At 45.7% G+C, this 15,447-nt stretch overlaps 1 protein-coding gene across 1 annotated transcript; it reads right to left on the reverse strand.

Moving 5' to 3' along the window:
- Positions 1–678: 678 nt before the first annotated feature.
- On the reverse strand, positions 679–2,691 carry LOC133139961 (cholesterol 25-hydroxylase-like protein). Its single transcript, XM_061259452.1, has 2 exons — positions 2,255–2,691; positions 679–1,987 (listed from the first exon to the last, which is right to left on the reverse strand). The coding sequence occupies exons 1-2, from the start codon at positions 2,689–2,691 to the stop codon at positions 1,621–1,623; spliced, it is 804 nt and encodes a 267-aa protein (XP_061115436.1). The 3' UTR covers positions 679–1,620.
- Between the last annotated feature and the right edge of the window lie 12,756 nt (positions 2,692–15,447).

Raw genomic sequence — 15,447 nt, forward strand, 5'->3', positions numbered from 1 at the left:
AAAAAAGTGATTGGAATGAGCCCCTGGTTAGAATGTCCCACACAGATTTCTGACTTGGCTTTGTCACCTGCAACACATAAACAGTTCATAATAATTCACGTTTATGTACCTTGCATGCAATTATATTTGTGGAACTAAACAAATGGTTTTCATTAGTCCATGGGGCCTCTCAACACTAATATTTTTTCCCAAAGAGCACACGAATGCATCCCAATCTGCAGATATATATTTTATTTTCAGGAGCATATGCTGCAACATTTGGAGCACTGTAGGTTTTTTCTGTTTGAGCAGAGAAAAATGGCAAATGAAAATGTTTCTCATCTAGACAAAGCCCTCCAGATCTACAAACCTTCTCACACTCCATTTTCAATGAGGTCATGAACTAATAACATTGGCTACTTTTGTTTTCTAAAACTAGAAAGTGCAGGCGCTAAGGTTGCCTCTGTAAATGAGTGATACAGGATGTTAATTTTATTTTTTTTAGTTTCATTAAATGTAGTCTAGCGGCTAAGTTGCTTGGCTGTGACCCAGAAGGTTGGTGGTTCAAGCTCCAATTCAGCCATAATAAGATCAGTGTAGCTGTTGGGCCCTTGAATAAGGCCCTTAACCCCACATTGCTCCAGGGTGAGTGGCCCCTGCCTAGTCCACTCAACTGTGAGTCACTTTGAATAATGGATGTCTAATGTAGTTTCTAACTCTCTTATCACACACTATAATAATCACAACTGCACAAATCAAGTGCACAGCTCTTGCACAGCATAGAAGAGGCTCAGGAATGAGTACACAGCTGCTTTAGTAGGTGTGTGACACTGGGCTGGGGGTGGCCACTGGTCACAAGGTAGACAGATCAGACAAAAACAAAGGCATGATAAATCTGCACGGCTGTTGAGTCCCCCTGCCCATTGCAGGTGGAATTGTTCTACGTCGTCTAAGCGCCCCCTCCTGGACGGAATAAATTGTAGCATAAGAAACATTACATTACATTACATTATTGGCATTTGGCAGACGCTCTTATCCAGAGCGACGTACATAACATAACTTATATTATAAAGCATAACAAAGCATAATTAAAAAAACTCCTTCAAATCCTTATGCAAAGTGAATACCCATAACCAGGGACAAGTGAGCTGAAGGACCCGAGAAGGAAATACAGTTTGAAGTGCTAAGAATACAACAAAGATAAAGACTTGGGCTTTATAGATTAATCTGACAATGGTTTAAATCTATAAAACCGTTTTTATACAACATAACATGAAATAATAATTATACACTGTGTCACCCCAACTTGGTTGAGTTTGAGGTGTGAAGATGAATAAGCGCGATCTGTACCATCATTTATTGTGTATTTTCATAAGTGCAAAACAACCCTACTGTATGTCTGCAATCTCGTGGCCGCAACCAATCATTACTATTATAGTCGGGTTCCTGTCAAGATTTCTTCCCACTAGGGATCTTTTTTCTCACGACTGTTTGAGGGCTTTTCTCCACTCTAGGGAGTTGTCTTATGATCTCGTGCAATTTTTTTCCCTTCTGTTACTCTGTAAAGCGTCTTCTGGACAGTCTGCTGCGAGAGCACACTATACAAATAAAATTGAATTGATTGAATTGATTCCTGATGTTTCACGGCGTTTCCTCCTCCTCCAAGTAGGTGCCGAACAACCGGTCCCAATGCGTGAAGTAAGGAGCGTAGTTTCCACGGAATCTCCGGTGGTGTAGTTGGTGGAACGGAGCCCCTCCGAAGAAGGGCACGATCCGGTGGAGCGCCCAGGGCAGGTCGTATCCGCAGTGGTCCTCCACGGCCATCCACATGTTGAGCAGATGGAAGATGATCTCGCTTAGCGGATGGCAGCCGACCAGCACCGCGCAACAGATAGCGATCGTTTGGAGTGACAGCAGCTCCGACGCGCTTGAGTCCTGGGCTATCATCGCGAATACGGCCGTGTTCCGGTGATGTGCCCGGTGGACTTGGAAGTACAGCCAAGGCACCCTGATGGTAAAACAACAGTACGGATCAGCGCGACAATGATGGGGGGGGGCTTAGGCACATACAAAAGACATCAACTCCATCGACAATCATCAATAAGCATTTTAAATCAAATTGGTAAACACTCTGATGCCATAGAATGTTTTATTGACGAACCATGTTAGTAACAAAATCGAAAAAAGTTTTTCCAGAGTCTGTTGAAAATACACATTAATATTGAACAGTGTGTTTTATTGTGGAATGGCATGTATTGCCCGACAAGTGAATTACCTATGCATTGCGTCGTGCCAGAAGTAGAACAGAGCGTCGAACAGAAATAAACACGACGATATCTGCCAGAACACTTGCCAGCAGGTTGGTGCCATGGTGGGCATCTCCGGAGTGCGAAGTCGCTGCAGAACCGCCGTCGCTGGAAATACATAGACCGCGTATTTCCAAAATATCCTTAGGAAAGAGCTCAGCCAAAGACGCAGACAGACAGTCTCCTCCCTGCTGTCGGAGATCTTGTAACGATGTATTGATGTCCAGCGGCTCCCCATAACGTCCATCAGCAGGAAAGGTGCGCACATGAATACATGACCAAGGAAAGCGACGCCGGCGGGAAGGTAAGGAGATAAGAGCAACTCTTCATGGCGAAGTATGTAGTCCCAGAACGGCTGCAACAGGGGCGCATGGGGCTGATACGGTGATACACACGTGTTGTTCATATCACACGTTTGACCGAAATACACGACAGCAGATAATGACTGTAAAAAAAAAAGGGGAGTCTGAAGTATTTGAAGGGAAGGTTGCGTCTCTGGATCAACCGCATTGGTTGGGACTAACTTAAAACTCACGGTCCCTGCCTCTGAGTATCCGCCCAACCCACGCTTATTCGGTTGTCTTGTAGCCAGAAGTTTCAGTTTTTCATAATGAAAAAATAAATAAATCAGGAGGCGTTCCATTGTGCGGACTGATTTACTATGCTTTTTCCCTTATTTGGGGGTAATGGCAAATGTTAAACTACTTTTTTAATATTCATGATCAACAGACTATCAGACCGTTGTGGAAATTGTAAACTAAACACGGTATACTGTAAATCAATAATATCATTGATTTAATCGAGAGAAAAACACCCAAATCATTCTGTTCCACATTTAGGGGAGACTGTGGATGGTTTAAACAATGGGTCAGTTGTAACACCTTTAATTTGATCCACAAGGGATGACTTCTGGTAATGTCGTCACAATAATGTAGGTGAAAACTTCTGTGGGAGTAATAAGCAGTTTCTCTAGCCAAATGTTTTGTTCCAAATTCATGCTAGCTTCCTTCAAATCCACATGCCAATATAACTGGCTAAGTAATGGCTGCCTGGATTGGGGACGGTTGTGACACTTAATTCTGATTGAAACGCATTGTTTGTGCATTTATTTATTTCTAAGCAGGCCTAGTCAATGGAAGAGAAACACAGGCATGGGTGTCCCAGTAGACACACTAAGAGATGGAATGTGCTTTCCATTTCGCGCGCGCGCACACACACACACACACACACACACACACACACACACACACACACACACACGTGTGCCCTCCATAATGTTTGGGACAGTGAATTTATCAAGATAAATCTGTAATCCTGCTTTGATGATATACTCCCAAGGTCGCAGCTCGTTAAGTAGGCTACGCTAATAACAGTCAGTCAGACGGTGGGGCTGTGTGCTTAAAAGGAGCACCAGGTGAGGCGGGTTGACGCATAAACCTGTGTGGAAGATGATTTGGTGGTCGGTTGCTCATAAGGAGGGGACAGGTGGGTCTGAGCAGTTCGTGTGGGGTTCCAAGGTAAACTTAATGTAGTAGCACACAGCTATTGATGAGCTCGTGTCCCAACATATCCATTAACTGCGCCAAACAAAATTGTGGCCACCATTCTCCCACCTGTAAGACGGAATAGGGCATGGACGCCTCAAGTTTTGTTTTAAATAGACATTCTTGAAAAAAAACTTGCCCCATTGATTGCAACGAAGACCGGTAGAGTTGGCTACCAACGTGCGCAAGCCTGACCACTGCATGTCGGCACTGAGAACGCCTTTCGCGGACAGCTAGCTTATCAAGGTCCATCTAGGTGCCAGTTCTTCCCTTTATTTTCTTGTAGTATTTAGTTTTCTAAGCTGACAATACATTACATTACATTACATTAATGGCATTTGGCAGACGCTCTTATCCAGAGTGACGTACAACAAAGTGCATACCCATAAGCAGGGATAAGTGCGCTGAAAGACCCTAGAGCAGAGGTCACCAACCCTGGTCCTGGAGAGATACTGGGTCTGCTGGTTTTTGTTTTCACCTTAAAATCAGCACCCTGTTGAGACCCAGGTAACCAGGTGAGGTGAGTTAGCTATACAGCTATACAGTCTATATCTGAGGACATTCTCCCTTTTCTCTCCTCTCTAATCAACACCTCCCTCTCTTCCGGCACCATGCCCTCTTCCCTGAAGAGGGCCAGAGTCACTCCCCTCCTCAAAAAACCTACTCTTGATCCCTCTGCCCTGAACAACTACCGGCCTGTCTCTCTTCTTCCCTTTCTCGCTAAAACCCTGGAACGGGCGGTCTGCTCCCAACTGTCCACTTATCTTCTCCACAACAATCTCCATGACCCCAACCAGTCTGGCTTCAAGAGTGGCCACTCCACTGAAACCGCCCTGCTCGCGGTCACTGAGGCACTCCACTCTGCTAAAGCAAAATCCCTCTCCTCTGTCCTCATCTTCCTTGACCTGTCAGCCGCCTTCGATACAGTCAACCATGAGATTCTGCTCTCATCGCTGTCTGGGATGGGTGTCACAGGTTCTGCACTCGCTTGGTTTTCCTCCTACCTCTCTGGTCGCTCCTACCAGGTGACTTGGAGGGGCGCAGTCTCCGACCCTCAACCCCTACGAACTGGAGTCCCGCAAGGCTCGGTTCTTGGGCCTCTCCTCTTCTCGCTATACACCATGTCTCTTGGTTCTGTTATCTCTTCCCACGGCTTCTCTTATCACTCCTACGCTGATGACACCCAACTCTTCATTTCCTTCCCCCCCGACACCCAAATCACCACACAGATCTCTGCCTGCTTGGCTGATATCTCTGCGTGGATGACTTCCCATCACCTGAAGCTCAACCTTGCCAAAACTGAGCTTCTCTACATCCCTGCCAAGTCCTCTCCGTCAATTGACCTCTCACTGACTGTGGAGGACTTTGTAGTTTCCTCCTCCCGTACGGCAAAGAATCTTGGGGTGACTCTTGATAACTGCCTCTCCCTGGCTCCACAAGTATCCTCCACTGCCAGAACCTGCAGGTTCTTTCTGTATAATATACGCCGCATCCGTCATCTCCTGACGGAGAAAGCCACCCAGCTCCTAGTCCAGGCGCTCGTCATTTCCCGCCTGGATTACTGCAACTCCCTCCTAGCCGGTCTCCCAGCGTGCGCCATCAAGCCCCTCCAGCTGGTCCAGAATGCTGCAGCCCGCTTGATCACCAGTCAGCCCAGGTCGGCTCATGTCACCCCGCTTCTCATTGGCCTCCACTGGCTTCCTATTGCCGCACGCATCCGATTCAAGGCCCTAGTGTTGGCATTTCAGGCTGCTAAGGGGACTGCCCCACATTACATACAATCCCTGATCACTCCCTACTCCCCAGCTAGACCACTCCGGTCTGCCAGCTCTGGTCGCCTTACGGTTCCCTCTCTACGGGCACCTGGCGGTCGAGCTGCACGTTCACGCCTGTTTTCCGTTCTGGTCCCTCAGTGGTGGAATGACTTGCCTACCACTGTCAGGACAGCAGAATCCCTCCCCCTATTTTGACGCAGACTCAAAACACACCTCTTCAAACTCTACCTTAGTCCTCCCTCCTGACTTACCCCGCCCCCCCCTTCTGATACCCCTATCCCTGTCTAACCCCCCCCCCCCCCCAAAAAAAAAAAAAAAAAAAAAAAAAAAAAAACTTGCACTTATGATGACGACTATATGTTTAGAACAGCAGTCCAGGTGTATTTTCCTAGTTCTGGTTGTGATGCTTTCACTTGTGGTAGAACCTATGCACTTGTAAGTCGCTTTGGATTAAAAGCGTCTGCCAAATGACTAAAATGTAAATGTAAATGTAATCATCTGCTCTAATTGATAAATTAAGTGCAGAGTAACAGCGAAAACCAGCAGACCCAGTCGCTCTTCAGGACCAGGGTTGGTGACCTCTGCCCGAGAGGGAAGTGCAATTTCAACTGCTACCTGCACAACAAAGATAAGGACCAGGGCCTATTTGATTTGGCAGGGGTGTAGGGTCAATGTTTTAAATTTGGTGCGAGCCATGACAGGCAGCCAGACAGGTCACCCAAGGACACTGTACAGTAGTGGCAAGTGGCGGTCATAAAACAACATATAGGGGATAGACACTGTACACTTATTAAAATACACTATACAAAAATGTAGACAATAAAATAGAGTATATAAAACAACAAACAACAATAGGATGGTACATGGCGAGAGTGAGATGGAGGGGTCAGTTAGGAGTAGGGAGGAAAAGCAAGAGTGAAAAGGTGAGTTTTGAGCTTGGATTTGAAGGTGGACAGTGAGGTGATATTCCGTAGTGCAAGTGGGAGGGAGTTCCAGAGTTTGGGACCAGCTACACTAAACGCCCTGTCACCCATAGAACGGAGATGTGCAGTGGGGGTGAGCAGGAGGTGGGTATTGGTGGAGCGTAGGGTGCGGGTTGGTTGGTATGGGGTCAGGAGGTTTGAAAGGGTGCAAGATTATGTTGGGCTTTGAAAACAAGTAGAATGATTTTAAATTGAATACAGTATTGCACAGGGAGCCAGTGTAGTTGATGGAGGATGGGAGTGATGTGTTGCCAGGGCCTAGTGCGGGTGAGAACTCTTGCAGCGGAATTTTGAATGTATTGGAGTCTGTTTAATCTCTTTGCTGAGATACCAAAGAGAAGGGCGTTGCAGTAATCAAGTCTGGAGGCTATGAATGCATGGATGACAGTCTCAGCAGCGGTGGGGTTAAGTGAGGGGGGGAGTTTGTTAATGTTTTTGAGGTGGAAGAAAGCTGTTTTGGTGATGTTTTTTATGTGAGTGTCAAATGAGAGGGTAGAATCAATAATGACACCAAGGTTTTTAACTTCAGCGGTAGTGGTAGTGAAATAGCCGGGGATGGATAGATGTGAAAGTTTGAGTTTTTTCAATACAGCTGGTGTGGCAATGAGTATGGCTTCTGTTTTGTCATGGTTAAGTTTGAGAAAATTCTGTGTCATCCAGGTGCTAATGGCATTGAGGCAGGTGGCCAGAATGGAGGGAGGGAGTGTGTGGGGGGGCTTAGTGTGAATATAAATCTGTGTGTCGTCAGCATAGCAGTGAAAGTTTAAACCATACTGACGTAAGATGTCACCAAGGGGGAGGATGTAAATGACAAAGAGCAGGGGACCTAGGACAGAACCCTGGGGAACACCATGTGAGAGGGGTGAACCGGGGGACCTGAAATTACCTATGGAGACAAACTGTTCCCTCGCTGTGAGATATGACCTAAACCAGGAGAGTGGAGTGCCAGTGATACCCAAGAGTGTTTCCAACCGGGTGAGCAGTGTGTTGTGACAGACCGTGTCGAAGGCAGCTGTGAGGTCCAGCAACAGGAGAATGCTGACATGGCCTGTGTCAGCAGCAATGAGCAGGTCGTTTACGACCTTGACCAGGGCCGTCTCAGTGCTGTGCTTAGCCCTAAAACCGGACTGAAACACTTCCCATAGGCTGTGATGTGTCAGGTGTTCTTGGAGTTGGGAAGAAACAGTGCGCTCAAGGAGTTTGGCTATGAATGGGAGATTTGAGATGGGTCGATAATTTTTCAGATCATCAACAGCTGCTCCAGATTTCTTAAGGACAGGGGTGATAGCTGCAGTTTTGAGTGAGCAAGGAACAGAACCAGTTAACAGAGATAAATTTATAATATGAACGAGGAGGGGGCATCGAGCTGGCAGGCAGTTTTTGACCAGTGGGGTAGGCATAGGGTCCAAGAGGCAGGTAGTGCTCCTAGCCTTAGTGGCAAGGTCATGGACAAAGTGCTCGTCGACAGGTGTGAAGGCAGAGAACAGCTGAGCTGGTAAGGTATGGGAAATGGGAGCACCACTTGGCATGATAGCAGTAGAGAGTGATTGAAACTGACTGTAGATGGTGTTGATTTTGTTTTGGAAAAAATTAAGAAACTCACAGCAGATATCAGTTGAAGGGGTGAGTGGAAAGGGTTTGGTAGGCTGGAGTATCTTGTTGACTGTGGAGGGCTCTAGGGTTACTCTGACCTCTGGCAATAATGTTGGTGTAATGCACAGATTTAGCCTCATTAAGAGCCTCCTTGTAGGCCAGGACATGATCTTTATATGCCTGCATGTGCACCGTTAGTCCCGTCTTTTTGCTAAGCCGCTCCAGTTGGCGGCCAGCAGCCTTCATTTTACGCAGCTCAGGTGTATACCATGGAGCAGAGCGTAGGAAGGAGACGGTGTGTGTTTTCAACGGGGCAATCTGTTTTAACATGTTAGATAGATGAGAATTGTAGAATAGAACAAGATCATCAGGACACATGTTAAGTGGCTGATCTGTGAGTTGGGATTGCAGCGTGTCTAATAGTTCAGCTGTGTCAATGTTCTTGGTGTTCCTAAACATGATGGAGCGTGATGGACGGGGGCGGCGGTGAGGCTCAGGAACAGCAATATTGAACAAGACAGCTTTGTGGTCAGAGACAGAGAGATCCTTGGGGCCAAGGTCAGATGGAGAGATACCAGCAGTGCAGACAAGGTCTAGAATGTGACCTTTCGAGTGAGTGTGAAAGTTTACGTGCTGAGTAAGATCAAAACAGTTTAGCATACTAAGAAAATTATCAGCAAAGGTACAGTTATTTGAATCCACATGTATATTAAAATCACCCAGAGCCAGGATAGATGAATACATAGGGCACACAGCAGATAGCAGCTCAGAAAATTCATTTAAGAAAACAGAAGATGCTTTAGGAGGCCTGTAGATAAGTAAAAGGAGTAGTGGTAGACTACCAGTAAATTTCAAAGCAAGACATTCAAAGGATGAAAAATCCCGCAGGGGCACACGCACAAACTTAAAACAGGAACGATGGAGCACTGCAAGTCCTCCCCCACGCCCAGTTGAGCGTGGCTTATCAATAAACTCATACCCAGATGGGATGGCTTAATTTAGTGTCATAAATTAATTTGGTACTTGCCAGGTTTCAGTAAGAAACATAAAGTCAATACCTATATCGGTAATTACATCATTAATGAAAGGTGCTTTGTTGTTAAGAGATCGTACATTGAGCAAAGTAGAAGTAGAATAATTCTGAGGGACTATCACTGACGTTATGGGGCATAGATTGTTGAAATCAGCAGTGCGCTGCACAGCGTTCCGTTTTATGAGTCCAGCTCCAGAGAGAGTCAATGTTGTTAGGGTGAAGATAACGGGCAAACGTCCTACGAGAGCCCCGGTGAATGTATTTGGGGCGAGGGCGCAGAATGCCGAGGTGTTGATGTGACAAAAGGGCATCTGGACATTTGTAACAGTTTTTTCGCAAGCTGCCGATGAGTAGTTGAGAGCCATGGATGAGGAGCACAATCGCTGGTGCAAATGTTGACAGGGCTCACGGGGAAACCAGCGTACCAGCCAGAGCTCATGGACAAGGAGCCAGAGCAGCAACACGGCGGTAGATCGCATTGGGGAGGAGGATGTAGGGTGACCTCTCCCCATCCCTCCCTACCTCCCTGTGAACCTTAATTGTTGTCTCTGTGACTTGCTTTGTGTATCGGTATTTTTAGTTGGCTAGGTAAGCAGTGTTTGGATAGTTAACTTTGGTGACTTTTGCTCTGCTTGTTTGTTTGTTTAAAAAAAAAAAAAAAAAAAAAAAAAAATGGCCCTTGTCCTTATCTTTGTTGTACAGGTAGCAGTTGAAATTGTACTTACCTCTAGGGTCTTTCAGCGAACTTATCCCTGGTTATGGGTATGCACTTTGTTGTACGTCGCTCTGGATAAGAGCGTCTGCCAAATGCCAATAATGTAATGTAATGGAATGTGACCAACCGTCCCGCGTAGCGCAGGACCGTACAGCGTTTGAACCCCATTTCACGCGTCCCGCAAATTGAGATCGTGTCCCGCATAATCAATGCTTGCTGGCCAAAAAAAAAAAAAACTTGTTCGCCTAATCTCCCCGAGCCCCAGTCAATGTTAAAAACCTCACGTAACGTGACAGTTCAGAATCAACTGCTTGCTCGCCACACCCACCGCCTCAGTTGAACAGTTGTCATCAACTTTTTGTTGTTGTCATGACACCGCATGACACTTGCACCGTTCGAAAGACACAGACACTAACCAGTTGGGACTGGGAGCGAGTCGAGTAGCCTAACGTAGCCACGGTAATGGAGAATAAGAATGAGACTGAGGCGACGTCACCATCAGCCAAAAAGAGAAAATGTATGTACAGAAAGATGTGGGAAAGTGATTATTGGTGGGTGAAAGGTGTTGAGGGGGATACCGAGAAGGCTTTTTGTGACCTGTGCAAAACTTCATTCTCCATCGGACATGGCGGGGAATACGACGTGAAACGACACAGGCTAACAGAGACTCACAAAAAACGTGTCCAGCAGAAAGAGACATCCAAGTCTATTGATGCTTTCCTCCGAGCAAAAAATGATTATCTAGAAGACTGCTGCAGAGGTGACGAATGTGTATCACACTGTCCAACACGCTACATCATACAGATCAGGAGAGTGTGGTACAAAGCTAGCCCCAACGATTTATCCAGACTCAGACATTGCCACCTGCGGTCGAACGAAAGCAGAAGCCATAGTCATTGACGTGCTTGCCCCTGCATCTGTCGAAGGTTGCCTGAAAGATCTCAAAACGCCGCTGAATAACCCACGGGAGGCAACAACCAAAGGTATGTTCATATGTGTAAGTTAACATTGTTGTGTTAGCTATCTAGCTAGCTCATCTGTGCCCATTATGAAACCTGTGTGTTTATGTGATTGTGAGGTGAGCAACTCTACATGATAACAGTAGTCCATGGGCCAGAGCCCATCATTTCACAATTCACTAATGAACAAAGACTACCATATATTTTTTTAAATAGTATAGTTTAAATAGTATGTAAATTATATGTATGAATGAAATTTTTCTTAATCAATAGTAATCATAATAATAATGCCCACAATTTCACTATTCGTTATCTCTCAAACAAACAAAAGCAACTATATTTTTAAAATAGGTATAAATATTTCTGTAGATTAGCTATATTTATCTAAATCAATAATGATCAAAATAGTAATGCAGTATCTTGTATTTGTTATAATTATCTCTGTTAAATTCATCCCATGTCTCCACAGCCCACACGCCATTCTTCTCGGTGGCTTCAGATGCTTCCAATCATGGGACCACCAAGCTCTTCCCACTGTCAGTGCGATACTGGGCGCCAGACTTGGGAGTACAAACAAAGGTCCTCGATTTCTATGATGACAGTGACAAAACATCTGCTGCGATCCACAACCAGATAGTCACCAAGCTGAAGGAAAACGGGCTGGGACTAGACATGATATCTGCGTATTCCGCTGACAATGCTAGTGTGAATTACGGGAGATACAACTCCGTCTTCCAGAAACTAAAAGAGGACAACAAAGACATTTTGAAGGCGAACTGCGTGGCCCACATCGTCCACAACAGTGCGAAACACTCGGGAGATCAGCTAAACATCGACATCGAAAATGTGGTCAACAAGACCTTTAGCCACTTCTCCTCATCTGCCAAACGTGTTGAGGAACTAAAGTCAATTCACACCTTTGTGGGGGAAGAGTACCAGTCCTTGCTTAGACATGTGCCCACAAGATGGCTGAGCCTGTGGCCTGCAGTGAAGAGGCTTCACGACAGCTGGGCTCCTATAAAAAGCTACTTTCTCTCATTGGGAGAGGAGCAGTGCCCAAAGTCACTGTGGCGGCTGTTCAACGATGACCAGGATGGTGAGGGCAACCCCCTCGAGCTACAGGTAATTAATTTGAATTGCACTCAACTTTTTATTTTATCTAAATATTACATAAAACAGGGATAAGGGAAATAATGATAATGCAAACAGTATCAGCATACAGGATCATTGACTGTCCTTACTCCTTTAAGGTTTACCTGTCCTTCCTCAGCAATGCGCTGAAGATTTTCCATGACACTGTGCTGGTGCTGGAGCGAGAAGATGGGACTGTCTGTGAGCTCTACGACATGATGTTCACCCTGAAAACCTAGCTACAGCAACGACAGAGTGATGGTTTCTTTGGGGCCCAGACGGGTGTGCTCCTCCAGCAGTTTCCTGACAGACAGGCAGCAGTGATCAGAGAGGACATATCCAACTTCTACCAGGCCTAACTAAACTACCTGGAGCAGCGCTATGACTTCACAGGCTCCAACTACCAGAAGAAGGTGGCCAGCCTGGCACTACAGAAGAGCCCATTCAACTTATCCCATCTCTGTGAAGCTGTAGAGGTCCTGCAGCTAAGCAAGAAGTTGGACATGGATGCGCTATATGATGAGTACTGTGTCGTTCTGCCACGCCAACAGGCCATCGTACAATCAGGAGCTCCAGTCGTGGAGAAGTGGGCCACCTTACTCAAGCACACAAACACACCCAACCTCACAGCAGTTGCTTCTTTCTTCTTGAGTGTACCCATCACCAATGCTTCAGTGGAGAGAGTCTTCTCGCTCATGACAGGATGCTGGACCAACACAAGGAACAGATGTTCGGTGGAGCTCATAAAGTCAGAAATCCAAGTGAAGAGCAACTTTACATTCAGTTGCAAGGACTTCTTCACTTATGTAGTGAAAGAGAAGGCCCTACTCAATGCTGCACGCTCCAGCAAGAAATACAAATTCAAGAAGAAACTTGAAGGTAAGAAACTTAATATGTTATTTAAGACCCCCCTATGTCTAAGATGAAATTTGATTTATTTATTTTGAACATTGGTGGACTGTCTATGCTGGAAAACCATTTGGAAGCTCATCATAATAATGTTGCTTAAATTATGTTTCTTGTCTTTCTTCCTTATTTGATTCAGATGCTGGTGAGAAGGTGTGAAGACAAAGTCCTAAAGGTGTCCCCAGAACACTGAACAGTTTTTTTATTTCCTGTGCCTGGCCTGCCCTTACTATCACTGCAAGTTTACCGTCCTTCCTCCCCCTTCTCGTTCTGTGAACCCCTGGACTTGTGAGTTTTTTTTTTTCTACAGTTCCAGCTGTGTTGAGCCACTGCAATGCCAGTGATAAGTGAGTGGAGACTTGTTAGTGTTCCTGCTGTGTTGAGCCACTGCAATGCCAGTGAATAATCACTTTAAATAAAAAGTAAATCTTAAGTGGAAGTTCATCTGTCAATTAATTGAAATGTTTAAAAGAAAAAATATATATATATATTATGAATATCCTTTATTTAGAACAAAAAACACATTGAAAGCTAAGGGCTCATTAACAAGGGTTACCTATTAATGAGCATACAGCAGTAATTATATATGTTAGGGGAACAGGGCAACATTATTATACCATGAAAAAGCGGTATCTGCCAGAAATCGGTAAACCGGTATCGGTCTGCCTGCTGAGTGGGGGCGGTGTCCCACATTGTCCCTCAGAAACATACCCCTTGTCCCACATTGGGCTTATTAGCAGTTGGTCACCCTAGGAGGATGGGAAACAGCCAACCAAACGGTACGATAAAGCAGACGTACCGAAGTCAACAGGCACCCTTAGGGGCTGGCAACGGAGGTAACCGAATCCCTGCGAGTGTAACCGCCTAAGCAAGAGACTGACTCACCCACTAAAGAAGCCTGTTTTCCGTTCTGGTTCCTCAGTGGTGGAATGACCTGCCTACCACTGTCAGAACAGCAGAATCCCTCCCCCTATTTCGACGCAGACTCAAAACCCACCTTTTCAAACTCTACCTTAGTCCTCCCTCCTGACTTCCCCTGCCCCTCCTTTCTGATATCCCTATCCTTGTCTAACCCCCCCGCCCAAAAAAAAAAAAAAAAAAAAATTCTGATTACAACTATGTTTAGAACAGCATTTCCTGTGTATTTTGCTAGTTTCTGGATGTGATGCTCTGACTTATGGTAGAACCTATGCACTTGTAAGTCGCTTTGGACTCGGTACTCATGAGAGGGCTCCCACAACGACACATAGGCCGGGCGGGCGGGCGAGCAGGCAGGCCCGCAGACCGTTGCGTTAGGTGGCAGACAGTTCACTCCCCGGCTCTTAATCGGGTCAGAAGCAGGAGCAGAGAGACAGTAGATCCACAGTTTGTAGCTTTGGGGTGGTAGATAGATGGTAGATAGTTCCGGGAGATCCGTAGAGATGTTACCACGTAAACAATCCGTTGCGTTAGGTGGCAGACAGTTCACTCCCCAGCTCTTAATCGGGTCAGAAGCAGGAGCAGAGAGAAGGTAGATCCACAGTTTGTAGCTTTGGGATGGTAGATAGTTCCGGTAGATCCGTAGAGATGTTACCACGTAAATAATCCAGGTTAGCTGGTCACTGGAGCATAGATGCTAGCCAGGTAGTTGCAGGTAGGTTAGTCAAGTTAAAGCTCAACCCTTACCTGGGTTAAGCTTTAGATGGTGGTTGTCCATCCAGCTCTGGATGTCACTCAGGCAAGCAGAGATACAGGCAGAAACCTGTGTATCAGATGGTGGGAATGAGATGAAGAGTTGGGTATCGTCCGCATAGCAGTGGTAGGATACAATAAAACGCGTGTTAGTAAAAACGCAAGGGTCTTGAATGCATAGGCGTATGTTTATTTTAAACTCTGCTGCAGGTATAAGCAAGTGTCTTAACCATACTCGCACGTCTATTAATACATTCGGCATGGGTTGGTATTACGCACCCAAAGAGCTGACCGGAGCCTCGCATGGCCGCCAGTCGCCGTTTGTGTGTGAGTGTGTGGATAAAAGCGCTATATAAATGCAATCCATTCACCATGAATTCATACATTACTACAGGGGTGACGCCTGCCAAACATATGAGCATTCTTTTTCAATTTCAGCTTTTCAGAAAAATGAGTAGGCTATATTGCGGGGGAGTCATGACAAATCATACTATTCATTTCCTTTTCTTTATCGCGACTTGGTCTTTCCTGGAATTCGGCGAGTACCAGACTTCTTGCAGGAAAAACTTATCGGTAATTTCTTTACTCTTCGTGAGAAAGTACCGAGTTGTGCTTTCCCCATTCTTAAAATTTACATTTTAAGCCCATTAAGCCGATTTAGGACTGTTTCTTTTATTTTTGATAATGTATAAGTAGGAGAACAATCTTTGGGTAAATTTCCGAAACTGCTACACCAATTCGATAACTGACACATTAAATAGTGCCTTAACAGGTCAAGCTACATAGAGACAGAACACTTTCATAAAGCCTAAATTACAGTGACATTTGCTGCCCCCAAGCCTTCCCAAGGAA

Source organism: Conger conger, chromosome 11 (genome assembly GCF_963514075.1).
Source record: "Conger conger chromosome 11, fConCon1.1, whole genome shotgun sequence".
Lineage (NCBI taxonomy): Eukaryota > Metazoa > Chordata > Actinopteri > Anguilliformes > Congridae > Conger > Conger conger.

What these genes read in the sequence shown, in the direction of transcription:
- LOC133139961 (XM_061259452.1), bottom strand. Translation starts at nt 2,691, where the DNA reads ATGAACAACACGTGTGTATCACCGTATCAGCCCCATGCGCCCCTGTTG. An exon ending in TGGCACGACGCAATGCATAG is followed by an intron (nt 1,988 to 2,254) that starts GTAATTCACTTG and finishes TTTTACCATCAG; the next exon opens with GGTGCCTTGGCTGTACTTCC.